This window comes from Thamnophis elegans, chromosome 4 (genome assembly GCF_009769535.1).
Source record: "Thamnophis elegans isolate rThaEle1 chromosome 4, rThaEle1.pri, whole genome shotgun sequence".
NCBI lineage: Eukaryota > Metazoa > Chordata > Lepidosauria > Squamata > Colubridae > Thamnophis > Thamnophis elegans.
Genome location: NC_045544.1, coordinates 17,951,188 through 17,977,718, shown reverse-complemented (window position 1 = coordinate 17,977,718; position 26,531 = coordinate 17,951,188). Strand labels below are relative to the sequence as shown.

The 26,531-nt window shown below is 39.0% G+C and overlaps 1 protein-coding gene across 2 annotated transcripts in view; it reads right to left on the bottom strand.

Moving 5' to 3' along the window:
• Positions 1 to 26,531, bottom strand: part of DOP1A (DOP1 leucine zipper like protein A) — a 60,401-nt gene that overhangs the window by 14,717 nt on the left and 19,153 nt on the right. For both annotated transcript variants that reach the window (XM_032217129.1, XM_032217130.1), the window contains exons 8-22: positions 25,130 to 25,239; positions 23,245 to 23,353; positions 22,079 to 22,199; positions 21,098 to 21,217; positions 19,925 to 20,039; positions 18,972 to 19,202; positions 16,534 to 17,167; positions 14,313 to 14,587; positions 12,137 to 12,289; positions 10,293 to 10,393; positions 8,798 to 9,057; positions 6,050 to 8,054; positions 5,829 to 5,940; positions 4,674 to 4,856; positions 666 to 791 (exon numbers count right to left, since the gene is read on the bottom strand). In XM_032217129.1, coding sequence (XP_032073020.1) covers positions 666 to 791; positions 4,674 to 4,856; positions 5,829 to 5,940; positions 6,050 to 8,054; positions 8,798 to 9,057; positions 10,293 to 10,393; positions 12,137 to 12,289; positions 14,313 to 14,587; positions 16,534 to 17,167; positions 18,972 to 19,202; positions 19,925 to 20,039; positions 21,098 to 21,217; positions 22,079 to 22,199; positions 23,245 to 23,353; positions 25,130 to 25,239 — 4,655 coding nt within the window. The remainder of the gene's footprint in view (positions 1 to 665; positions 792 to 4,673; positions 4,857 to 5,828; positions 5,941 to 6,049; positions 8,055 to 8,797; positions 9,058 to 10,292; positions 10,394 to 12,136; positions 12,290 to 14,312; positions 14,588 to 16,533; positions 17,168 to 18,971; positions 19,203 to 19,924; positions 20,040 to 21,097; positions 21,218 to 22,078; positions 22,200 to 23,244; positions 23,354 to 25,129; positions 25,240 to 26,531) is intronic.

The following is a 26,531-nucleotide window of genomic DNA, read 5'->3' as shown; positions in this document are numbered from 1 at the left end:
CCCGCCTACCTGCCCCAGTGCTATCCCGTCCTATATCTCTTACTCCCTGGCTCTCTCACCCCGCCCATGCAGCCCAGCTGATTTCTGTGCCTCACCTGCTCTACTCACTGCGTCTGCCCAAGGAGGTGTGCTGGAAGCCACATGCATAAAATCACCGTGCGTTTGAAGCCGCGCACAAGCACGGAAGATGTGCATGCGCTCACATTTTTGGTTCTGCACTAGGTGAACCGGTTGTTAAATTATGTGAAGCCCACCTCTGGTCAGGTGGTATAGACCAGGGGTGTCCAAACTTGGCAACTTTAAGTCTTGTGGACTTCAACTCTAACAGCTCTAACTGTCTGAGGAATTATGGGAGTTGAAGTCCACAAGTCTTAAAGCTGCCAAGTCTAGAGACCCCTGGTATAGACCTAGCAAAGAGAAGGAACTTTACTGTTATGCATTTGATTGTATTCGATAACTGCAATCAGAACACCAGTTCAGTGAACTCCATCAGATTCAGAGTTTCATACACAGATATCACAAACAATATTTTTTTTATCACGGCACAGTTTCTCAATCTGCCTACTAAGCTAAATAAATGAAAAAAAGCTAAATAAGCCTACTAAATAAAACTTAGGAAACTCATACACTGAACTCATCTTAAACAATCCCATCAGTTAATATACCTTAGTCCTTGAAGCTTGTTTATTTTGTTTCCTTTCATTCCACACAAATGCAATAGCTGCCATGAAGTGAACACCATGGTTCATTGAAATCGGACCAAGCAATTCAAGAATTTGCTGCCTTAAATTCTGTAATACATAAAATATACTAAATTTAGAAAAAAAGAAAACAAGAACCTAACAGCTCATCTAGAGCAATATACAATTATACAATGAAAGAAAATACTGAGAAATGTAACTTGGACCATTTCTCTTTTGGAACACGAGAGAGGAAAATATTTTAGGGCAAGCTATTTCTGTGCACTATTTTTTAAAGAGTCTTGAATTCTTTATTGCTATGCAAATCTAATGAATTTTCTGGCACAATCCAAGTGTCTCCTGAAAATATACCTAAGAAAATAACCATGATGTGACATGAAGTCTTAATGAACAATCAGGTTCCGCAGTTGGAAATAAATCAGGATCAGAAAGAAGAGAGTTGGCAATATAACAAGCTTGTTCTCAATCCAGATAAGACCGAGTGGCTGCTGTGCTTCCCTCCCACTAATTGGCCAAGTGTTCCATCTCTCAGGCTGGGGGGTCAAATTGTATGCCCCTCAGATAGGGTCCGCAACTTGGGAGTCCTCCTGGACCCACAGCTGACTTTTGAACACCATTTGTCAGCTGTGACCAGGGGGGCATTTGCCCAGGTTCGCCTGGTTCACCAGTTGCGCCCCTACCTGAACCGGGAGGCTCTCACAACAGTCACTCGTGCCCTTGTGACCTCTAGGCTGGAGTACTGCAACGTGCTCTACATGGGGCTGCCCTTGAAGAGTATTCGGCGACTTCAGCTTGTCCAGAATGCGGCCACGCGAGCGATCGTGGGTGCGCCTCGTTTCACCCACGTAACACCTATCCTCCGCGAGCTGCACTGGCTGCCTGTTGATCTCCGGATTCGCTTCAAGGTGCTAGTTGTCACCTACAAAGCCCTTCATGGTATTGGATCTGGATACTTGAGAGACCGCCTGCTGCCAATTACCTCCACTAGACCAATAAGATCCCACAGACTAGGCCTCCTCCGAATTCCATCAGCCGCCCAGTGCCGACTGGCGACTACCCGGAGGAGGGCCTTCTCTGTGGCTGCTCCGACCCTGTGGAACGAACTCCCCGTGGAGATTCGTACCCTCACCACCCTCCAGGCCTTCCGCACAGCCCTTAAAACCTGGCTGTTCCGACAGGCTTGGGGCTAAAGACTTGCAGCCCCACTCCGAATGGTATGATTGTTGTGTTTTTACATTTACATTTTTTTTTACATTTTATTGACATTTATAGGCCGCCCTTTTCCCTAAAGGGACTCAGGGTGGCTTACATTTCATAGGAGGGGAGTGTAAGACAGGACACAAAAGAAATGTGAATAATAATAATAAAAAAAATAACCAATAAAACACAACATTCATTCGACATTCGGGCAGGGCGAGATTAGGATATTATCCCCAGGCCTGACGGGATAGCCAGATCTTGAGGGCTGTGCGGAAGGTCTGGACGGTGGTGAGGGTGCGAATCTCCACGGGGAGATCGTTCCAAAGCGTCGGAGCTGCAACCGAGAAGGCTCTCCTCCGCGTAGTCGCCAGTCGGCACTGACTGGCGGATGGAATTCGAAGGAGGCCTACTCTATGCGATCTGATGGGACGAAGGGAGGTAATTGGCAGAAGGCGGTCTCTCAAATAGTCAGATCCACTACCATGAAGGGCTTTATGAATGGTGAGTAGCACCTTGAAGCGCACCCGGAGATCAACAGGTAGCCAGCGCAGCTCACGGAGGATTGGTGTTATGTGGGCAAACCGCGGTGCGCCCACAATCACTCGCGCGGCTGCGTTCTGGACTAGCTGAAGTCGCCGGATGCTCTTCAAGGGCAGCCCCATGTAGAGCACATTGCAGTATTCCAGCCTAGAGATCACAAGGGCTCGAGTGACTGTTGTGAGGGCCTCCCGGTTTAGGTAGGGCCGCAACTGGCGTACCAGGCGAACCTGGGCAAATGCCCCCCTGGTCACAGCTGACAAATGGTGGTCAAAAGTCAGCTGTGGGTCCAGGAGGACTCCCAAGTTGTGGACCCTGTCTGAGGGGTATAAATTTTGACCCCCCAGCCTGATTGATGGAACGTTGGCCAAATTGTTGGGAGGGAAACACAACAGCCACTCGGTCTTGTCTGGGTTGAGTACCAGTTTGTTAGCTCTCATCCAGTCCTTAACGGCCTCAAGACCCCGGTTCATCACGTCCACCGCTTCATTGAGTTGGCACGGGGCGGACAGATACAGCTGTGTATCGTCCGCGTATTGATGGTATTTTATCCCGTGCCTCCGAATGATCTCGCCCAGCGGTTTCATGTATATGTTGAATAGTAGGGGGGATAAGACCGAACCCTGCGGCACCCCATAAGTTAGGGGCCTCGGGGACGATCTCTGCCCCCCCACCAACACCGACTGCGACCTCTCCGAGAGGTAGGAGGAGAACCACCGCAGAACAGTGCCTCCCACTCCCACCTCCCGCAGTCGTCGCAGAAGGATACCATGGTCGATGGTATCGAAAGCCGCTGAGAGGTCAAGGAGAACCAGGATGAACGCATGGCCTCCATCTCTGGCTCTCCAGAGATCATCGGTCAATGCGACCAAAGCGGTTTCTGTGCTGTAACCGGGCCTGAAGCTGGACTGGAAGGGGTCAAGATAGTTAGCTTCCTCCAAGGTACGCTGAAGCTGGAAGGCCAGCTTAATAGTGTATGGTCTTTTTGTTCTGTAATTTGTTTGTTTTTCCCCCTCCCTTGAAATGTGAGCCGCCCTGAGTCCCCTCAGGGAAAAGGGCGGCATACAAATAAAGCAAATTCAAAAATTCAATTCAAAAAATTCAATATAGATAGATAGATAGATACTTTATTTGTATGCCGTCCTTTTCCCTGAGGGGACTCAGGGCGGCTCACAATTCAGGCCTAATATGTTTTGCATTATAATTTAACATGACAGGTGAAAAAAAAATAGCTATTGCTATTTGTTCCTATAAAATAGAAAAGACACTATGAGAAAGTGGAAGAGTACAAAAGGGTCAAAACCATGATGGAGATTTTTATGCTCAAATCATTATTGTATTGGTTATGGTTATGTGTACGGTTAACACAAACACACAGTTTGGTGAAATGTCTGAGATGTCCCTAGTGCTCTCTGAGCTTGGTTGTTTTCTTGCAGACCTTTTATTACCAAAACTATGTAACATCATCAGTGCTAGTCCTAATTTAGGTAATGAAACGCCTGCAAGAAAAAAACCAAGTTCAGAGATCACCAAAGATTCCTTATTTCAACCCCGAGCTACAAATATTCTCCTTTATTAGTAAAATGTGTCAGTGGCATTTTTGCATATATAGTTTTAGCTTTTGTAGCCCTTGAAACATAAAGGTCTCTAGATGGAACCGAGGCAAGTTTTGCCTATAGGGGCTATTTGATCAAATAAATCAACACCAGCCTTTAAATGGGTCTACCTCGTAGGTTATCATAAGAAGAAACATCTATGTTACAACTGTTTTAGATTTTTTTTAAAAATCCCAATACTGGGATCATTTGGTAGTACAAAGTCCTCTCTCGCATATACACAAACTATATTGTACAGTATGCAGACATTACACTGCTTTTTGGAAGAATGATTAAATATTGTGATCCTGTCAAGATCCTGGCACTGATTATTCAAGGATTAAAAACAAAATATGGGTGTGGCTTCAAGGCAGGTTTTTGACTCTTGGTGAACGCTCGGAGAAGTCCCTGGAGTTTTCCTAACAAGATTTTTCAGCAGCCATTTGCCCTTGCTTTCTTCCTAGAGCGGAGAGTGACTTGCCTGGAGTCATTCAATTCAGCTTTGTGCCGAGTTCTAAGCTCCAGAACTTCCTGCCTCTAGTCTGACATTTTAACCAGTATACCAAACTGGCTCTGTTATTCAAGTATAACATACACTAGTGAACAAAATCATTTGTACACATAACTCTGGTGTTCTAACCTTTGTTGACCCAAGATTAATTGTGGTTACAGATGCAGCTGCAGCAGAAGCTGTTTTCTCTGAAGAGTCTGCCTGGTACAGGATGCTCCACAAAAGTGTGACAGAGGACATGATAATGTGAAGGATAGACAAGATCCCACTGCGTGCTTCAAACATGTGTTTCTGATCGACATTAACCAGAAGCTAGTAACAAGGAAGAGAAAAACATAATCAATTATCATCAGGGATATTAATTTAAAGGAATCCTTTTCCCTTTTTGTACTCTCTTCCCACCTGGTCCCCCCCCTCCATTCTGTTTCAGGCAGCATTAAACCATCATTGAATTTACATGTTAACCAGAATTATTTTCAGACCAGTTTGTAACAATAGTATGAAATTAGTTTCAAGATCCGATAGGATACAGATGCGATGCAATTCTAACAATAATTGTTACCAAGTTTAAATCGGAAAATGAAGTACTTCATCCAAATCAAAACAGATCTTATCAAAAGAAAACATGTCTTATCTGTTTATAATTTACTGAAATCCTGAATTCAGTTTCAATTAAAGATTGAAATTGGGTTCAGCAATTCCAAAATCGAATGTTTCAAATTCTGTAATTCATAAAAGAGTGCTTTAATATCAAACTGTATTCATAACATTATGCTACTTATATACCCCAAATGTAAATGAAAATTGCTCTTGTAAGATTAGGTGTGAGATCAAGATCTCGCAACATAGTAATAAACTGCATGTGATGATATTCGTCCATTGTGTTTGAAGATGACCTTAACATCTAACAAGTTTTGGGCCGCGAGGTGTCCTCAGGTGGCTGGTAAGGCCTATATGGGCACGAAATGTTCTGCCGCATGTTGGGCAGACATGTGTGAGTATCATTGTTGCAGCACTTGCAGCTCTGGCTTTGCAGAGTGATGAGATCAAGATCTCGCAACGTAGTAATAAATTGCATATACATAATCAATGACATATACATAAAGAGTTCGGAATATGCCAAATAAGGTTGTCTGTTTTAAGAGTTATTTCTTAGGGTCAATGGACTAGCTAGTACAATGCACAGGCTGAAACAAATTATTGGGAAGGGCAAAGGACAAATAAGAGCACAGTGACAGCTGGAACAAAAAAAACCCCCTAACTTAAAAATCTAAGGAGGTTTACCTGATGATACTGCGTGGATGGGTCAAGTAAGCAATAATGAATAATTGTTGTGATGCCTTCCAAAAGAGTGAGCATCATATCTGGTGGAGTAACCGATGCCATCCAAAGAGGCCTAAAAACAACAATTAATCTTGTTACAATTTTGAAATGCACTTACAAAATCCCCCTTTTTTTAAAAAAAAAAAGTGCCAAGAGAAAAAAAGAGAAAAGGAAATACATGCCTACTGTCGGATAAACCCATTTCATATCTGTATTGCTGAATCAGATTATCCAGGTTCCTGCAAAGCTGTAGGGTCACCGAAATCACCACTCTTTGGAGCACCTTCCCCATGTAAGGCAGAGAAGCGGTGATTAATCCTATCCATTGGGGATGCATTTTACAGGCACAATGCTGGTGTAATGCTCTTATTACAGCACAAAGAAACATGCCTTGGGAGGTTATGGGCTGGGCGTGTAAATACTGAAGGGAAGCCATTGGCTGTTGAGGATTGATGTGCTCCAAGTCGGTTACCACAAATTCAAAGCCCGCCTCGTTCTCCTCAGGCACGGTCATCACTTTGTGCTCCAGTACAATGAGCCGCTGGAGGACTTTTAAAAGCTGTGACTGGAGAGTGCTACCATTATCCAACTCGTCCTCAGAAAAGTTGATTAGACTGTCTTCGGAGAAACCTTCTTCAACAGCCCCTATATTTTTCCCCGCCATCTTCTCACTATGCCACTTCTGGACACTGAAGATAGAGGACAGCAAACAATGCAGAATCACCTTCTGGACTTTGCATTTGGACAGCATGTCCGAAATGAAACTGGGGAATCCTTTGGTGGAGCTCTCCACCACTTTTGCAAGCTCGGCAAAAAGAAGGGACAGGATTTCGATGCTCATCATTTGCATGTTCCGATTCCCTATCAGGTCCTGCGAAGAGACTTTCACGTGGGTCGGGTAGTGGCTCCTCATGTAATACAAGCAGAGAGAGATGAGGATCTCGATGTACATGGAACTTCGAAAGCTGTGATTTGAGTCTATTGGGATATGGCTGTAAAAGTCTTTGCCCATGACAGATATGCGATGCCTGGCCAGAAGATTCTGAAGTAAGGAAAGCTGCGGTGTATAGGCATTATTGACGCTGGTGGTGGAAATGGCATTTACAAAAGCAGAAGGGTTGGTTTTCAAGATAGCTTTAATGGCAGAGAAAGAATACAGGGTCCTCGAGGAGTCATATACTTGGAGGTACAATAGGACATGTTGATATAAAGGATGTATGTTAAAATGGGGAGGTTTCCGTGCCCCCGGCGACCCCGCGTCGCTCTCAATCTCCGAGATTTCGCCCTCTCCACAGCTATACCAATTTTCCAAGTCGAGGCCGTCGCTGAAGAAAACACTGCTTTGCTTCAGCTTCTCAGCTTGTGCTTTCTTCTTTTCTTCGTCTTTCCTTTTCGCTATTTTGACTTTGGGCTTTGCTCCTGGGTGTTTACCAGATTCTTTCACAATGGTTTCCTTTTCTGACATTTTTTCCGGCAATTTTCCTTTGAAGCTGAATTGGATGCTACTGTGACTTCGCTGCCTTGACTTTTCTTCTGGGGCAGTGAAAGTCTGGTCACTGAGAGATTGCTGGCTTATTGAGATGCAGGGTGATGAACTGTTCCTGGAGATTTCATTAGAAATGCTTTCAAGTCCAGTCTCAGATGAGGCAGATAGTAGCTGAGCGCTGTCATTGCTAAGCAAACTACTCTGGCTGTCCAGAAGGTTTGGTTCTTCACATTTGGATACCTCTTCAATGGCATCTAAAGTGTTTAATGTAGTTGAAGTATCTTCTGGATATACATCTTTGTCTGACCGTGGATCTTCTGCAAGCTCCTCGGCTACCTTGCAGATCAGGTCAAGGACCACTTGCTGTATTATTTCATCTAATGAATCTCCTTTCAAATGTTGAGAACTATCTGGGGCAGTCAGGCTTTCGGGTTCTACTTCATAGCTGAGGTTATCCCCAGCAGATGACTGGGAGCATCCAGAGTCTGAACTCTGCATTATTTCTATCTGGTTATCAGGAAGGTCAAAATCAGAGGCAGCCAAAGGAATAGTTTCACTGCTAGTGCTCAGGAGAGAGATCCTGTCACTTAAAGGGTTGACCGTAAGACTAAAATTCTCCATTTCATCTAAAGCCAGCTGCTTTTCAGTGTTCTCTTTAGTCGATATCCCACGTTCTTGACTTGATGGCATTGTGGCGAATGCTTAACAAAAAGAAAAACAAGTAGTTATGAGTATTTTTCTTATTTGGATAGTCATTTAGAAGTTATTACCATAATTCATATAATACCTTTTTCTGCAAGACACCTTTAAGCTGTTCTTTCTGACGTAAGCTAAAAAGTTAACATTGCAATATGAGCCCAACAGGAATGAAGTGTTTAAATTACAGTTCAGTAGGTATTTTGAGTCCAGAGTAAAACTCTGTTGACAAATTCAAAAACTGCAATAGGGACAATATTAGTGTTCATTTCTGAAATGAAAGAGAAATCCTTGATTGCTATGGATATAGGAAAGATCTGTAGAATTTTGGATCAAACATTCCTTTAAAAATGAGATAATATCCAACATAAAAAGAGAAAATCCACAGAAAACTCTGCTAGTGTGAAGAGTGAATGAAAGGATATGAAAGAATATTGCATTATAATAGGTATTATTTATATATTATCATGCACCTGCACACTTTTAGCAGGTCACCCTGTGGTATTTTTTAACTCCATATAACCAAAATGTTCCAATTATATAATTATATAAATCCATATGTAAAACAAAATAAATTCACTAATGTAAAATAAGAAAAACTATGACACAAAATGTTATTAAACAGTATAAAATATAAAATGCTATTTTATGCTACATTATATCAATATAATATGAAAACTGAAGATATAAATATAATAACAAATTGAGGATATAATGATAAATCAGTGGTTAATGAGGTGGTACTTACAACCACTACTATTAAATTTCTGCATAAAATGTTTTTCATTTTCATCTTCCAGATAACAGGGAGATTTATTCCAGTACCATTCAGCCTGTACCCTTTGAACAGAAATACGTTGGGTTTTTGGATGGAGAAGCAGCAAAAGCAAAGGTTCCAGGACTCTTGCAATGTCATGCCTTTGAAGGACTTGATTTAACCAGGCCTGTCCAACTGACCAGGTGGAGCCATCTAAGCTGTTAAGACTATCCAGCATGATAAACAAGGATCTGAGGAAGGGGGGAAAATCCGTATTAAAATAACAGGCCAAAAGAAAAAAAAATACAAGCTTTGAAACTCTTGTTTCCCAGCTGAGAAAGCCAAATATTCTCTTGACCTGATGATATTAATGCTCCTGGGGTCCACTCTTTTGGGTCAAAGGCAATCCTTAATCTAGTGCAAAGTTCCCCCTGCCCCTTCCAACAGGGAAATGGAGACAGACCTACTAGATCAGGGGTGTCAAACTCATGTTGTCATGGCGGCGTCATATGACATATTGGGACTTCATCCCCCTCTTTGCTAAACCAAGCATGGGCGTGGCCAGTGCGTGATGCATCTGGCCCGTGGGCCCGGAGTTTAACAGCCCTGTACTAGATACTTCATGGATGAGATCAGTTAATGAATATATTAGTCAAGCCAGTGGTGTTTAGTAAGGAGAGGCAAGTTCCAGATATATTCAGTGGCTGTCATTTGGCAATCAATATGATTTGATATGCAACACTTAATGTCTCAGAAAATGTTACTTTTTTTGCCTGGACAAAAAGGTATTAATATCAGTACTAAAATTTTCAATACATTTTACATTATGTTTTATTCAGAAAAGAATAAGATCTATTAAATACCAATAAAAAAGATTGGTGAGAATAGAAAGGATCACGCTGTTGGAGAGGCAATGAAGTTAAATTACCAGCAAATCCTCACAGTGGGCTACCCATGTTAACATTTTTTTCAAAAATTATTCCTCAACACAGTTAATTTCATATTAAATATTTCTAAAACTTAAATAGCTACTTGACGAGTGAACTTTGAAATTGTTTTGATCATGTACTATTAGATCAGATGAAATCACTTTATCTGTCATTGCTGCTTGGTCATAAAATATTTATTTCTATCTTTCTATCAGGTCATATATAGGAACAAGTTTAAAACAGGCATTGTGACAGATTTTTTTCTACTTAAACTTTCAAATTGGGTCAAATCTCCCATGCACTGTATATACATGTAAATAATAAATATTATTTCTGATAAGCTGAAACTGAATTTGGTCATCAACTTTATCCTTTCTTGTTTTCTAAAGAATATTTATTCACTACAATATCAATTTATCAGAGTAGAATTTTTTAAAGTTTCAAAACTATTTTATTCTGGAAACGTCTATAAGCATGAACTCGCTATTACAGAAAAATATATATGTGATTTTATTACATAATACTTAATAATTTTCTATTTCATCTATATAACTAACCTGTCAAAAGAACGACCGTATGATGAGGACTTGTTAATATGCAGGTCTCTAGTGAGATGCCAAAGGACTGAAAACTTTGCATGAGCTTCCATTCTGATTTTCTACAAAACAAAGGAACAAATAAACTCTTAATATAATCCAGCAAATTGGGTAAGGAGAAAATTGTCTAAATCAGCAACAATCAATGTAGCTTTAGTGTATTTCTTTCCCCATTATCAGTCTGAAAGAACAACAAGAACAACAACAATAATTTTAAGCTTTCCAATCCAGAGCATTGTTGGTGGTTTACAATTGTATTTCTATGAAACTAAAAAAGAGTTTTTACTTGCTGTAATCATTGAGAATTTTCAAAATTACAATGTCATGAAATGGCAAGGAGCAAAACTCTACATCACAAGTAGCAATCTTTGAAGCAGAAGAAGGTACAGTATACAAATTTCAGAATGAGACATAATCCTCTCCCCCAAAGGTTGAGGAACTATTTTTACAAATTTAAGACCTATGCAGTATTAAACTGGTCCATGACATCAGTGTATTTAGCTAGGAATTGATTCTCCCTCTCATGCACCCTCAAAAACCTGCCCTGATCCTGGAGGATCCATCAAAGGATGCATGGGGACCTACAGGAAAGGATGCTCATACAATAAATGTCCACCTACAATTCCAAGACAAAAAACAATGAGAGTCTCACGCAGCAGTTAATGTGCTAGATCTGGACAGGTACAATCCAAGTCCAAATCTCATTTGATAACAGGACTCATTAGACGATTGAATTTACTAGAGATTGAATAAGCTAGGATCAATAAACCTATTTCAGTAGAACATACCGTATTTTTCGGAGTATAAGACGCACCGGAGTATAAGATGCACCAAGATTTTGAAGAGACAAATTAAAAAAATAAGTTTTTGCACTCTGCAGACCTCCAAAAAATGGCTTGTCAAAAAAAAAAGGGCATGCATAGCCTTTAGGAGGCTTGTAGAGTGCTCCTGGGGGATGGGGGAGGGCAAAAACGAGCAAGAAATGGCCCACTTTCTGCTCATTTTTGCCCTCCCCAGCCCCCAGGAGCACCTGCAAGCCTCCTAAAGACTCTGCACAGCCATTTTTGCAAAGGGGGTGGGGTTTCGGGAGGCCAGAATGCTGTATTCAGTATATAAGATGCACCCAGATTTACCCTTTTTTTGAGGGGAAAAAGGTGCATCTTATACTCCAAAAAATTTGGTACTTCACAGAGTGATTGTTGCAGAAATTGAGTACAGACATGGGTCTCAAACTCTCAGAAAAGCAGAATATGTAATAATAATCAATAATAAAAGAATAAAACAAGATTCCTGTCTGTTGCAATTATACACTTACAACTGCCCAAACAATGATCAAAGCATTTCTAAACAACTCTAACAGTAACCCTAATGGAAAAAACCAGGTATTACAATATCATTTCAGCAGTACATGATCCTAAATATATTATTCAGAAAGAAATTTGAAGTGAAAATGTTCAGAATTGTGTCCTGACACTCTTGTGAGACTGACATTATAAACTGTTCAGCTCAGATTGCAAGTACTTTGCCACATGAGAAGGGTGAGATCTTGTCATACATAAAAAATTAGACTATTTTAACTATTTCATAATGAATGTATCATGATATAAACAATAAATAAAACTATTCAGACAGCATCTGGAGTGGGGAAGAGAAAAGAGAGAGAAATGACTTGAACGATCCATTTAAGAAGTAAACTAAATGCTGCAGCAGAACAAAATTAGAAGAGCAATCAAGTTTGCAAGAATAAAATAAACATGGGAAAAGAAATTAGAAGAGGATTAATACTCAGGGGGAAAAAGATTTACCTTGTCTCTGTGGGTCAGTTGCTGACTGATAACATCTTCACAAATACTAGAAGATGGAACTAGATTATGCAACTGGAAAAAAAGCTCCACACTCTTCTGATGGTATTGGGGTGTCCCATCACCCAGTTGGTCCCATAAAGTTAATGCCACATGCTTTGGAAAGTAAAACAAAATAATCACATAAGTATTTGGTTTTTTTTTTTTAAAAAAAAACGTTTAATCAACGTGATTTCCTTTGGATGTTTATTTCAGCTATTGATAAAAGTGGTAAACATTTCTGCTTGAATGCAATGTCATTCTTATACAAGGGGAAGGCACTTTTGTGTGCAATGCTTTAAAACCAGCATAATGCTATGGCTAAGGTAACTCAAATGATCAGGTGAAGTTTTCATTCAATTATAGAGCTCTCTGAGTGACATCAGACAAACGATTTGCCCCTTAGCCATTTTTTGAGCAGAGCTGATGTGATAAAGATTGCATATGGTAAGATACTTGTGTGTGATGTTTTGAGTGAGATACAAACGGGTAAACAAATAATAAATAGCCAGCATTTATAATTCAGTCAATTCCCTCCTACTTCAGCTCCTCATGTCACATCCTATAGCAGTGATGGCTAACCAGGGGGAGCGCAGGGAGGGTCATGCGTGGGCGTGACCCCCGCCCTCCCCCTGCTTTTGGTGTGCGATGGGACCCATTTTTCACCCTCACCAGGCTCCAGAGGCTTTCTAGGAGCCTGGGGAGGGAGAAAACATTCTCCCTCGTCCCTGAAGCCTCTGGAGGGAGAAAAATGGCCCTATGGGCAACCCAGAAGTCCATTGCTAAACTTCCGGGTTGCTCGTAGGGCCATGTTTTGCCCTCCAGAGATTTCAGGAGGTGAAAATGCACGCCCCCCCCCCCCGGCCCTCTGGAGGCTTCAGGAGGCCTCCCTGAAGCCTCCGGGGGGCAAAAAAAGCCCCAACACGCAAACCAGAAGTCTGTTCCCGAACTTCCAGTTTGCGTGTTGGGTTGTTTTTCGCCCTCCGGAGGCTTCAGGGAAAATGAAAATGCTGAAAATGAAGGCTGAAGTCAACTGGCCAGCGCACGCATGCACGCTGGAGCTGACAGGGCAACGGCTAGCATGCCCTAACAAATGGCTCTGCATGCCACCTATGACATGTGTGCCATAGGTTCGCCAGCACAGTACTATATTATTCCACAATCCCACTGCCAATTCAGAGGCAAGACTTTTCAGAGAGCAGAGGAAGAAAAAGCCCCAATGCATAAAAATAGTTTCACTCATATGTTTTTTCACCCAAGCCTATAAAAAACCCAAAGGTAAACTTTTGTAAAATGGTAACTCAAACTAGAAACAGGTTTGTATTCCACCTAAACTTCTTAGAGAATTATACTTAATACTGAATCTCAGCAACATTATTTTGATAAATCTACTCAGTAAAATAGTAACAATTTTTAGTGTTACTAAATTTTAGAGAAAAAATAATATAATTGAACACTATCAATGAAAGGGACCACGATCATCATCATCATCATCATCATCATCATCATCATCATCATCATCATCATCACGGAACAGGAGATCAGAGAGATTCTCCTTCTGAACCCTTCTCCTACAGCTCCCCATGAATCCTCAGAAATTGTTCTGGAGGTTCTCCAAACTGGTTTTGATGGAAAGTAGGAGAAGACAAGGAAAACCAAGGGGAATTTTGTTTACCTAATGGTACAGATACAGATAATTGAGCCCAAAATTTCTGTTGTTAAGGGAGACATTTGTTAAATAAGTATTGCCCCATTTTACGACCTTCCTGGCCACCGTCGTTTAATGAATCCCTGCAGTTGCTATGTTAGCAAGCTCATTGTTAGGTGAATCTTGCATCCACATTGACTTTGCTTGTCAAAAGATCGCAAAAGGTGATCGCACAATCTTGGGACACAGCACTGGTCATAAATATGAACCAGTTGCCAAGCATCTGAATTTTGATCCCATGATCATGGGAATGCTACGAAGGTCGTAACTGTGAAAAATGGTCATATCATTTTTTTTTACAGTTCCATTGTAACTTTGAACAGTCACTCAATAAACTGTTGTAAGCTGAGGATTACCTGTACTGTTCTTGACACAATCACTCCAAATCAGCTCTTAACTATTAAAAAAAATGTTATGAATGATCTCCCCTACCTTGAAAAAATCCGTCTTTTCAGCCATATATCTGAGGTTGCCTTGAATAAGAGGCGGTCGGATAACGACAGCTACTCTTCCCTGGTTTGGACTCAGAGGCTGTGCTGTTTCTACACTGTTCCTGTTTTCTCTAGTGACCACAGCAATTGACTGAGTCAATCCAACTAAGTCCATTATTAAAGAAATAGTAATGCTTTGGACACCAAAATCATTTGCTTGCCTGCAAGCATTCATAAGGGTCTGAAGCCACAAAAGGGGCTGCTCTTGCTCACAATCTGGAAAGAAAGAAATATATTTGTATTATATAAAAATATAAATGCATTATATACATCTTATTATATTTCACTTACAGCTGGATAACATTCTTTCCCTCTTGCTTATCTACTCAACTATCACCATCATTATATGACTTCATTTATAGTTTTGGGATGGTGATGGTGGTAATACGATGGATGATGAAAGAAACAACATAATTCTTCTGTTTGGTAACCTTTAATGAAGGGCAAGATGGGAAAGGCCATTCAGCTTAGACAATTCTAATCAGAGAATATGTTGTTTATGGTTAATTATGCCTTTTTGCTATAGCACCTTTGCTAGCACCTTAACATGTAAAACTTCGGTTTTGAAACTCATGACCCCAAAACCATTTGTGATATTAATTAAAGGGGGGGGGAATCTATTAACTATTCATTATACATGTTATCCTATCTAAAATAGCTTTTTTGTATGTGACCAGCATCTAAATTTGTGATCTGTAAAGATTAAACAGAGAAGAAAAGATAATGTAGAAGAGAGAAGGGAATGGGGCAAATGAATGTACTCTAGGACTATTCTACTTATATCACTAAGACATTCGGCATTCTGATTTACAGATGCCATTAAAGCAAAAGTGTAGGTGGGGGAGGGGTGGTGTCTGAATTTTCAGACCTATATGAATTTATACAGATAATAATGAAAAACTAGGAATAAAATGTCTTTATCGTATTCCAGGTTCATGATGGACACATAACATTATGGTGCATTGAGCTTGTGCAAATACAGCAACTATAATCTGTTGGAAAAAGCAAAACCAATATTGGATAAAGCAAAATACAACATATACTGTATAGCAAAAAGTAATGCAAACCTAAACGGCCGAAAATACTGATGTTAATACTTGAACGTGAGTTCAAGTGCCACATAAAGAAAAACCCAGACTGATTATATAGTATTAAAAACAGAATCAGATGTCACATATAAGAATGGACTTGGAGGAGAAACTGTAGCCATTTTTAAGACTCTAGAACAGCTTTCCACAATTCAGAGACTTCAAGATGTGTACATTCAACCACAAGAATTTCCAAGTCAACATGGCCCTTGCTGAAAATTATAAAAGAAGTCCTCATATCTGGAAATCCCTAAAATTAACCTAGAATATGATCAAAGAAAAACTCCCAGAGTTCTTGAAGATTAATAAAACTATACTATTATTAGTCTCCTCCTCTCCATTGAAAAGTTTTAGTTCCAAGTGTATCAACCAAAAGCTTTTCATTATGTGAACGAACCCTTACTCATTGGTCACCCATCAGCAGCTGATGTATGCCACCCAGATTCCATCACAGCAGGGCTACTTAAAAATTCATTTTTTTAAAGAAATGTAGCTTGGACTCTGCATCCATTCAGTCTATTGCAAGGCATATTTTGTGGCTACTATGTGATGGCAGCAATGTTTGTAATATAGCACCTCTATTTGTTTCATTTTGAGAGAGACCTGAGTATCTGGGGCTTGAATAACTGGTTGACTAGGATTCTGGTTTGCCCTAAACAGGGGAAAACAGTTTGACTAACAATTAGATTAAATTATGCTTGAGTGGATTAGCAGGTCCAAACAACATACTTCTTTGATTAATTACGTTATGCAAATCTGACCAATGTTAGTATGTCATAAACATGCACTAAAATGTAAATATGTGTATTTAACTCAATGTCATGTCATGTGAATTCGATATGCCAAATGCACATTAGTCTGGAGCAGACTTCCAATTGATTCTCAAAATTATGTCTCAGCATATCTCTAACTTTTATTTTAATTTCTCATACAATGGAAACATTGTTTGCCTTTGCTTACAAAAAGCAGGGAACAAAAAGCAATGTAGAAATAATCTCCCTCTTTCCTCCAAATCCCAAGGCTCAATCCAATATAAAAAAAACACCCTTAGATATCATATACATAATTACTTACCAATATCTGCTTTCTCTGGATGGATTTCAGAGGGATGGTTTCCTTCTGCAATGTAAACTGGAAAACTTGAACATTCAAGAAAGAGCTGACATGCAGCTATGAATGGAGAGAGGTACTCTTTTGGTGTTGTCTTCTTAGCTGTTTTTTTCCCTCTGGATGCATCTCCTTGCGACTCTCTTGTGCATTGTGCAGTCTCTCCTTTCCCTCTTACAAGGTCCTCCTGAATCCCTGTTGCCAAAGGCCGAGACAATGAATTGCTTGGAATGATGTAGAGGTTGATAAATCTGGTTAAAAACTGTTGGACATATTCCAAACAGCACTGCATTGCAGTCTTTTGAATTGTCATTGTCTTCCCACTTCGAGATCCGGTCCCTTGGGTCAACTTGGACGGAGGCTGTACAATGGTTTCCTCTGAACCCACTGTTGAGGCAGACTCTGTCTCGGAGGAGGTACTGCCCATAAGGGGGATGGCAGGTACTCCGGAACCCCCACTCAACATCCTGTCAATCTCTTCAGTTGTATCTGCTTGGTATTGTACAAACTCAGTAAATCCACTTTCAGATGATCGACTGCTTGGGGGATTTTCGCCATCCTCAAATATGTCGTTGGGATTTTCTACAGCAACTAGGGGCATCTATTCAAGACAGAAGATGATTAAGATTTAAATAACACAAAGTAGCCCTTCTCTCTTTTTAGATTACAAGTAAAAGGCAACTGCAAAAGTCTGTTTCTTTTTTCTTATTGTATACTTCTACAACTTATTTTGGAACTTCAATGATCCTTCAATTTACAAATCCCACATAAAATTCAGACTGAGGCAATCCTGTTCAATACTATGCGGTCTCTTCATTCTTGAACAACATGGAATAGGATGATAACATTTCCTTAAGGAAGTTAATGGTTCATAAATTAAACCATAATTAAGTAAAGTCTCACTGAATTCTAACGTACGATAAACTTTTGAGTCTGAGCCATTTAAATCAAGTTAAATATGACTATTAAATTATTTGATGCATCTTGATAGCAAATTACATCTAAAATGATGTATTTGAATCTACAGAAGTGTTTAATAAATCTAAAGCCTTCCTGTTCTGTTTAGTACTAATAAATTACTGTGATTATCTCTCCATATAATTTTATCTGGTTTGCCTTTGGTTTTGCAGGCCACTTTGTCAATAAAGCCTACCAAAACAAGCTTTTGACAATAACTAGTAAAAGGAAGGCCTTTATATAATATAGCAGAGCAGTACAGTTCCTATACACAGAGGACAAGTAATGGTGCAGCTCAAGAACCAGGTATATTTGTGGCTTCAGAGCCATTGCCATTTTCTCCAGAGAGGAAAAGATGATTCAGAGCCTGATCTGATTTTTACTTAGAGGCTAGATGAAGTGCTCTTGGCTAGGATATAATTATCTTTTATTTTCCTGCTAATAGTTTCTTCCGTCTTCAACTTTGTTTTTCAAGTTATGAACTGACAAAATTAAAATAGGCCAGGTCTGCACTTATGGTTACATTAATAACAAAATCAACATTTAAAAATATATTCCATTAGTAATCATAATTGTTATGTGACTAAATTAGATATTTATATTTAATAAGTTCAAATATAAAATAATTATGAGCTAGTGAAATTGTGCATACTGTTGTTGTATTATTATCTTATTTTCAATTTTTATTGACAGTATAAAAATAAATTCTGTATATACTTCAATTCCCTCCTCCCCCCAATTATTTTTATCTCCCCTCTCCTACTTTTCCCTGTAACTACAAAATGTTAGACATTGAAACCTGAAGAGGTTAGCAATACTAAGGTTTCATTATTATCTTTAGCTTCAGGGAAATGCGGTATTGCTCTATGGACTGTAAAAGGCAGAAAACGGCTTCTAAACTTTCTTCTGTTATTGGAGACAATGAAAACAAGCTTCCAAGCTATGTTGCTGCGGAACACAGAGTACCCAAGACAGGCTTTAGCACAGAAAATATACAAAGAAAGATAAGATCTCAGAGATAGTGATAACCTACCTATTCCTAGAACAAGGGTGTTAAACTCAATTTCATTGAGGGCTGCATCAGGGTTGTGTTTGACCTCAGGAGAGCCGAGGTGGGTGTGACCAGGGTGGGTGTGGCCAGCTCGATGTCATTCATGTGGGAGGCACCTGTGGTCGCCCGAACGCTCTGCCAGCGAAAATGGGCTCCTAAGCTCCATTTCCAGCTGCAACGTTCTCCTGCAACCGTCTGCCAGTGAAAACGGAGCTCTGTTTTCACTGGCAGAGGAACCATGGGCCTGTCCCTCACTGTTTTCCCTGCGAGCCTTGAGTTTGACACCCTTGCTCTAAAAGGTCACTGACTTTCAAGCAGCAGAATAATAGTTGACAGCTTGCCTTTAAAAAAAAGCTACTCTGTAATCTTTAAACAAAGCAAGAACATCTGCAGTTACCTTTTTCTCTTCCCATTCTTTGATAGCATTGTGTCTGTTTGGTAGCTGTAGGACACCATCAGTACCGGCCGATAACAGTGGAGGTTGAACTTTGCTAAGAATCTTTGAGCAGAGTTTCAAGGAATCAGTCAGCTCACACAAGTGCAGTGTCTGAAGATGGCTTGTCAGTGCAGAGATCATTCTAAGTAAAAGCTGAGGCAGATGTTCTGTTTGTATTTCAATATAGGTTTCCTAAAAACAAAATAAAAAGCTTCCTATTAAATAATCCCTCTTTTATTAATCTAGTGAATTGTAACTACAATGTAAACGTGCAATCAAATTCCAGAAATAGATAAAAAAAGAAATAACATATTCAGTTATATTAATAACTTAATCCAGAAGACTGAGATAATATTTCCAGACTTCTCTTTAATACTACAAAACTTGATGGGTTATAATACGGGGCCTGGGGATGGAAGGGGCCAAAGCAAATAGGCAGAAGATCAATTTTAATTTAAAAAACAATAAGAATGCCATACCTGACAAAGCACTCTCATACTTCTAGTAGGCTTTGAAATGAAAAAGCAAAGAATTTGAAGATAAAAGAAAGATAGTAGGAGAAAAGCATTTTCAAGAGCTTCCATTAACATATATTGTTATTTATCAGGTAGTTACAATGCATGCAAAAGAACTACTGTTATTTAGCAGATTTAACAAAAAAAGTTAATCTACAAAGCAGAATAGTAATGAGTAATTTACAAAAAGAGAAATTACCGTACAAGAAGTAAAACAGATCTTACATATAAAAAAAGATTAGTCTCTATCTTATAACTTCTAATTGTTAATATATTCAGAGTCTACAATATTGCTTGTTATATGATTTAAAGTCAAAGACTTCTCCAGCTCATCTATTTTATAAAACAAAAGACAACTGTTAGGAAAACTATAGTCAGAATGAAAAAAGGGAATCTTACCAAAGAGACTATATCCAACAAAAAATCAACCAGAAGGCAGAAGTTGGTAAGAGGGAATTCAGCAGCTTCACTAGCACCTCCAGGCACGGCCTGTAATCGAGCATGTAGAGTCCGCCTATGAATTCAAGCAGAGTTTAGGCATTGGTAGCACAGCATCTGCATGAGTAGAAACTGTAAGCAGATGATGATGATTTTTTAAACTATTATTTTATAATGTAATACACAATGGTTTATAACTCTTTATGTTATAAATATGGTTATTTTTGTTTTAAATGACTTATCAATGTTTTATGTATTTGCATTATAGTTTTTAACTTGTTTATTTATTGGATTGTTGTTTTAGCTGTTGTAAGCTACTCAGAGTCACTTAGGTGATAGACAGCCCTACAAATCAAATCAACCAATAAATGACAATAACGCAGCAGTGGAAATAACAGCTGTATTTCAATTGTAAAAAATAAATAACTCTTCAAATATATTTTTTTTAAATCAGAATTTGAAACAAGCAATTAAGAATTTGTGTTTCTGTTTAATCACTATTATTATTTCCCAAGGATTAGGCTGTAATGACCCTGAATCCCCTGCCCTTTACAAACTCATACACTATTTTGTGGAATTCCCAAACTCTCCAGAACAACTTCTTAAAGGGCAAAGGTTTTAACAAGGAGTTAAAAATCACCTCCTGTCATTTTTTTCCAGGATAAAGATCCCTATACAGAATCATGCTTTATAACCTTCAGCACTGACCAGTAACTTGTGCATCTGAGGGGATCATTATAGACTAAGCAAATCAAACAGACTTTCACATATCCTAAAACCAATGCCTGTCACTAGTGTCCAGCATATTTTGAAAATCATCAAGACAGAAATTATGTGATAGCATGACCAATGCACACTCTCTCAAAAGACAAAAGTTACACATTCTGCATCAGCCCTCTCCTTCTAAAAGACAGGTCGCTTCGAAAATTTGGAATTATGCAGCTTTTCTTTCCTTCAGATAAGAAATGAACCAATTCTTTCATTTTCTCAAAGAATAGGAAATCTTATTTATAAAACATGCGGAAGAGACCTTCATGCTGCAGTGGATAGACAATGGCTAAAATAATGATGATGATGATGATTTATAAAATATACCTTTTCAACAGTAATATACTTATATGAAATGTACCTTACCTACAGCATTCTTCAAACCAACGGGCAATGTAGTCCCACATATAATAAGGCTCAAAAGAATTAAACAGAAGATTGGCAGTTTTAATCAACTCTGCGGTTTTCTTATTTTCCCTCAACTTGCTGAAAGAAAAACACAACAGCTCAGTGAAATATGTATATATATATTCCTAATTCAAACTTATTTCTCTGGTTCTTAACAGCAATGTTTCATTTTATCACCATCTTTTCCTTCTGAGTTTTTTCAGCTCTCTCTCACTTTTACTATCTTTTCCACATATGACGTTTAATGATACTTCATCTATATTAAAAAATAAAAAGCATTGAAAAATGTGGGCAAAATAAAAATGTCTGCTGCCCTCCACGAACTTCCTGGAACTCATGTATAAGAGAGTGGCTGAATAAATTGAAAAAAAAAAACCTCTCTCCCTATAACAAGTTTTCATTCGTCCCACATTCATTTAACTTCATGAAAGTGACAAGAGGTAAAGGAAATACCAGCAGTGCTAGCAGAGCGTTACAGACCAAAAGAGCACAATAAAGTGGCAGAAAAGAGAAGTAGGATCCTTACTAATGACTTATGGCACTTTCTAATAGTAGCCAACCATTACGGTGTAAGTGTAACTTGATTAATCTAGTTTGTATTCAGAAGCTAACTGGGGTCTGGTTAATATCTGAATTGGGGACCACCTGGAAATATCGGAGCTGCAGGCTCAACTAAGAAATCAAAACACATCTCAAAAGAAGTGAACCTCTTGTGGGTCAAGGGGGAAAAATGTCAGAAAAATTGTCCAAATGATCACCTATTTTGTGACATAATGTCCACCCCCCTCAATTTTCTGCATACCTTTTTTTGCCCAATCAGCATGGAAGGTGGCTATTGGCAGAAAATTAATTAACAGCACCCTTATATTCCTGGGAGAAACTGAATGATCAGGGCTATAATGTTAGCAATTTTTTTCTTTTCCCCTTCCTCCTAATCACCTGCTTAGTTGAGTATGATCCTTACTGAAGGAAGACTCCATCTGAAGATCCAGTTCTGCTTTGCACTGGGTGTACAATGTCCTAAATACTTCAATCAATACATCTTCTAATATTACAGGTCCTAAAAACAGGGGAAAGAATTGCAATTATATTGATAAACTATTTTGCACTGTATGTATTTTTATTGTTATTAACAGATTTCCGGAAATCCTGAAGAGATTTGATCAGCATATTTTCACTGCAGTTGAAGTACTGAGAAAAAAATATTTTTTTTAAAGCTGATTCTTACAAGGAAAACAAATAATTATGCATTCACTGTATGAATATTTACTGGTTTATGTCTCATTGATTTCAATTATTAAGTGTAATTATCTGAAAGGGGCCACTGACACAATTGCAAAGTGTTTACATACATTTTATTCTAGGCATTATGTCACTAATACTATGAAACTAAGTGACTGGGCAAAATAATTTTTACATTAATAGCTGGAATAAAAATGCTCTGTAAACTGTTGAAAATTGGTATTTTGGTATTGGAAGTACAATGCACTAATAGGATACCCACCATTCTGTTTGTTTTATGAATTCTTAATATGTGCATATTACCATTGGTACTTAATCTACAATCTTGGTTATCCCTAGTGCCATTTTTCTTGTATTATTACTTATGTATTACTTGTTATCATTCCTTATGTATTACTTATATGATGTGTATTTTCCTGCGATTTGACCCCAAATTTTCCTGCTGATATATCTCACTTCATTTATATCCCTCCACTGCTAGACAGTTGTTAGATCCCCATATAATTTCCCATGATTGTTACCTAAGCACAGTTTTAACCTTTCCCAGCACTCCCCTGGACTAGCACCAACTTTGCTACTCTATTCTCTATGACAATAACTCTGCCTCACTAAATCTACATGGTAATAGGCTGGCAATAGCATTTGAAGACAGGACAAAAGAAGCAGTAATTTGGATGACAAGAGAAGGTTAGGAGGAAAGGTTAACTATAAAATCAGGATTACTGTTTCATTTATAGTATATGAACACATGTACTTGGAAAGTTCAAGCTAGTTTTTTAAAAAAAATCTAGGATCCTGTCACTTGGGATACACAACACTTGAGATATGCTCAAATACACAAATGTCAATTAATATTTAGTTACCTAGCTCAGGTTTGTCCAGTAAACTGATAAGAATCCGAAAAGGTTTTAGATCTTGCATCAATGTGCTCTCTTCACTATGCACATTGACTTGCAGAATTCCCACCATAGCCTGTAAGAGAAAATACTTTAAAATAAAAATATTTGTATGCTTTTATGAGAATTTAGGCTAAATACAAGCTCACATACAAATCTGGTTAATGGGAAGAATCCATGGAAGAAATATGACATAAGAAAGGGTTGTGGAAGACAGTTATTTATTCCCTTTTCCTTCGTACCTCCTCTATTGCCATTCACACTTCACAGGGCTGTCACTGAAGACCACCTTAAAAACACCACTGGTGCAAAATGGAGTTGCCTACATGCTTACTGGACAATCATGGCATTGCCAGATAATCTTTCAGTTATGAGAGCTGCATTGGTTATTTGTTTGTTTACTGATTAATATTTGTAAAGTCTTAAATGTCTCAGGGCCTGAATAATTTAGAAATTACCTATTCCAAGTGAATTCTGTCCACCTAATCTGGTTGAATAAAGTGCCTGCTAAAAGTTAGAGGAGACAGAGAAGGTGGATATTTTGACAGCTTCCTTCGCTTGAAACAACTTATTCCCTAGGAAAGTTTGGCCCTCATTCATGGTTTCCTAAAGAATAATTAAGATCTGGATTTTTCAGAAGTCCTATAATATTTAAACAGCCACACACAAAGATCTGCACCATTACTGTTGGTACCGTTACTGTAATAGTATTACAATACTATTGTATTGCTATTTTTATTGTAGTCTGATTATTTTATGCAGTGTCTAGAACTTCTTCAGTAAGCCAGTTTATAAATCTAACAAATATATTTGGGGAAGAGCAAAATCCATCATGATCTTCCTCAGTAGGAGATCTTATTGCATGTTCATCTTTCCTGTTTATAGAACCTGTTCTTTGGTGTGGGTGTAGGTGTGTTTTGAATACACAGATGGTATTCTTGGGGACTGAACTGTAGTGTATCCCAACAACCCTAAGACTATTCTATGGGAAAAGGATACCGTATATACTCGAGTATAGGCCGACCCGAATATAAGCCGAGGCACCTAATTTTACCACAAAAAACTGGAAAAGTTATTGACTCGAGTATAAGCCTAGGGTGGGAAATGCAGCAGCTACCGGTAAATTTCAAAAATAAAAATAGATACCAATAATGTTTTTGAATATTTATTTCAAAGAAAAACAGTAAACTAGCGGTGTATTCAATGAAATACTTCACTCACCTCATGATGCTGATGTCCCGCTGTGATGATGATGTCCCGTGCAGCCGCGGGAGCGATGTCCCGCCTCCTATGACACACGGCACAGTGATTCCTATCATTGGATCACTGTACCAGAGGAGGTGGGACATCGCTATGTGGCTGCTTGCCATAACAAGGAGGAGGTGGGACATCGTTGCAGAGCGGCAGGAGGGGGAGGAAGGGGAATCGTAAGACAGCCCTGCATTACATTAGAAGGTGAGGAGGGGGGATGGTGCGGTGCGCGCTGCGCGGCAAACTGACACAGAGGGAGGGGAAACTCACAGGGGCACTGGGCCATTCACGAGTGTCACCCAGCGGCATGGCCCCGCCCCTTTTTCTCCTCCATTTCGGGCAAATTTTTCACTGACTCGAGTATAAGCCGAGGCGGCTTTTTTCAGCCCAAAAAGTGGGCTGAAAAACTAGGCTTATACTCGAGTATATACAGTACTTTATATATCACATTACATAACTGACAATCCATGTTCAGTTTAATTTGCCAATATTTATTCCTGATGCTATAGCAAAAAAGAGCACACCATCAACAACTTCAGAACTCAGAAAGTGGTACAACACACATATATCTTTTTCTGCCCAACACACACAAATGTATTACCTGAACTAGCATTTCCTTAGAGAATGTATTGAAGTAGTATGTAGCATGCTCTTCAGGATTACTATTTCGTGTACTTCTAGGTCCTGTAATAGCCCCATTGTTATCAAAACCTTCAAGCAAATAAAAATAAAAGCCCAATCAATGCTATGCTTAGGCAAACCAAGAACAAAGAACAGGAGCACAAGATGAGAACTTATGAGAACTCACCATTTTGCCGTCCAAATATTGTTGGCAAGAGGAAAGACCATTTTAAGTTAAATTTAATAAAAGGAAACCAATTTAATAAGAGCAAAACATAAGGCTGCTTTTGTAACTATAAAGATTCCCAAATGCCAAAGTTAATTTTACGCAGACTCCACAATTTTATTTCACAAGGATTTAAGTCACTGAAATAGTAGCAATTTTGCAAAATGCACATGCATCCATACATTTCTGAACATGTACAGTATCTGAATCCTAAAGGTGCTTTGTGAGGATTACCTTGCCACCATAACTCTTACAAAAATCCTGCAATATGTAAATGTACTCTAGAGAATAATTATGTAATAAGACTGCAAGCAAAGCAGATATGTGTGCTGTTTACAGAAACTGATTGGACCAATACCCAAATTTCACTTCAATACTGCAATGGAACGTATCTGAGGAATAATTGTCTACTTTAGAGTACAGGAGAGCCTGGATGGCATATCTGGTTCCATCCTCTAAGAAAGAAATATAAACAATTGCTAATAAGGAAGAGGCATGCCTTACTTGTTTAATTAGGAAGAAGCAGCAGTGGAGCAATTAATCCATGCAGTCTTAAAACACTCCTAACAGGTAGTATAATATGCTCTGTATAATGGGGAACTGCTTCAGATCAACAAATTAAGGAACTACATTGCTAAATATGATATGAATATCAAATCATATTGTTTTATTGTATTGCTTTGTATTATATTCCGATTATTTTACATGTTGCCTAGAGCCTCTGGAGCAGTGGGTCTCAACCTTCCTAATGCCGCGACCCTTTAATACACTTCCTCACTATGACCCCCCCAACTATAAGATTATTTTATGTTTTCCGTATTTTTTCGAAAATATGTCTTTTCCGATGGTCTTAGGCGACCCTTGTGAAAGGGCCATTCGACCCCCAAAGGGGTCCCGGCCCAAAGGTTGAGAACCACTGCTCTAGAGTAAGGTAAGCTAAAAATGCTATCAATACATCAAATAAAAAATAGTTGGGGAGAAGAGCTAAATCCATTGGCATCTTTCCCATTAGGTGATATTGGTCATGTACATAAGTCCATAAGACACCTCCCCTCTATGTGCGTGAGTGAGAGTGAGAGTGAGTGTGTGTGTGTGTGAGAGTGAGAAGCCATTGTGCTTTTGCTTTATTTAGTGATAGATAGATAGATAGATAGAT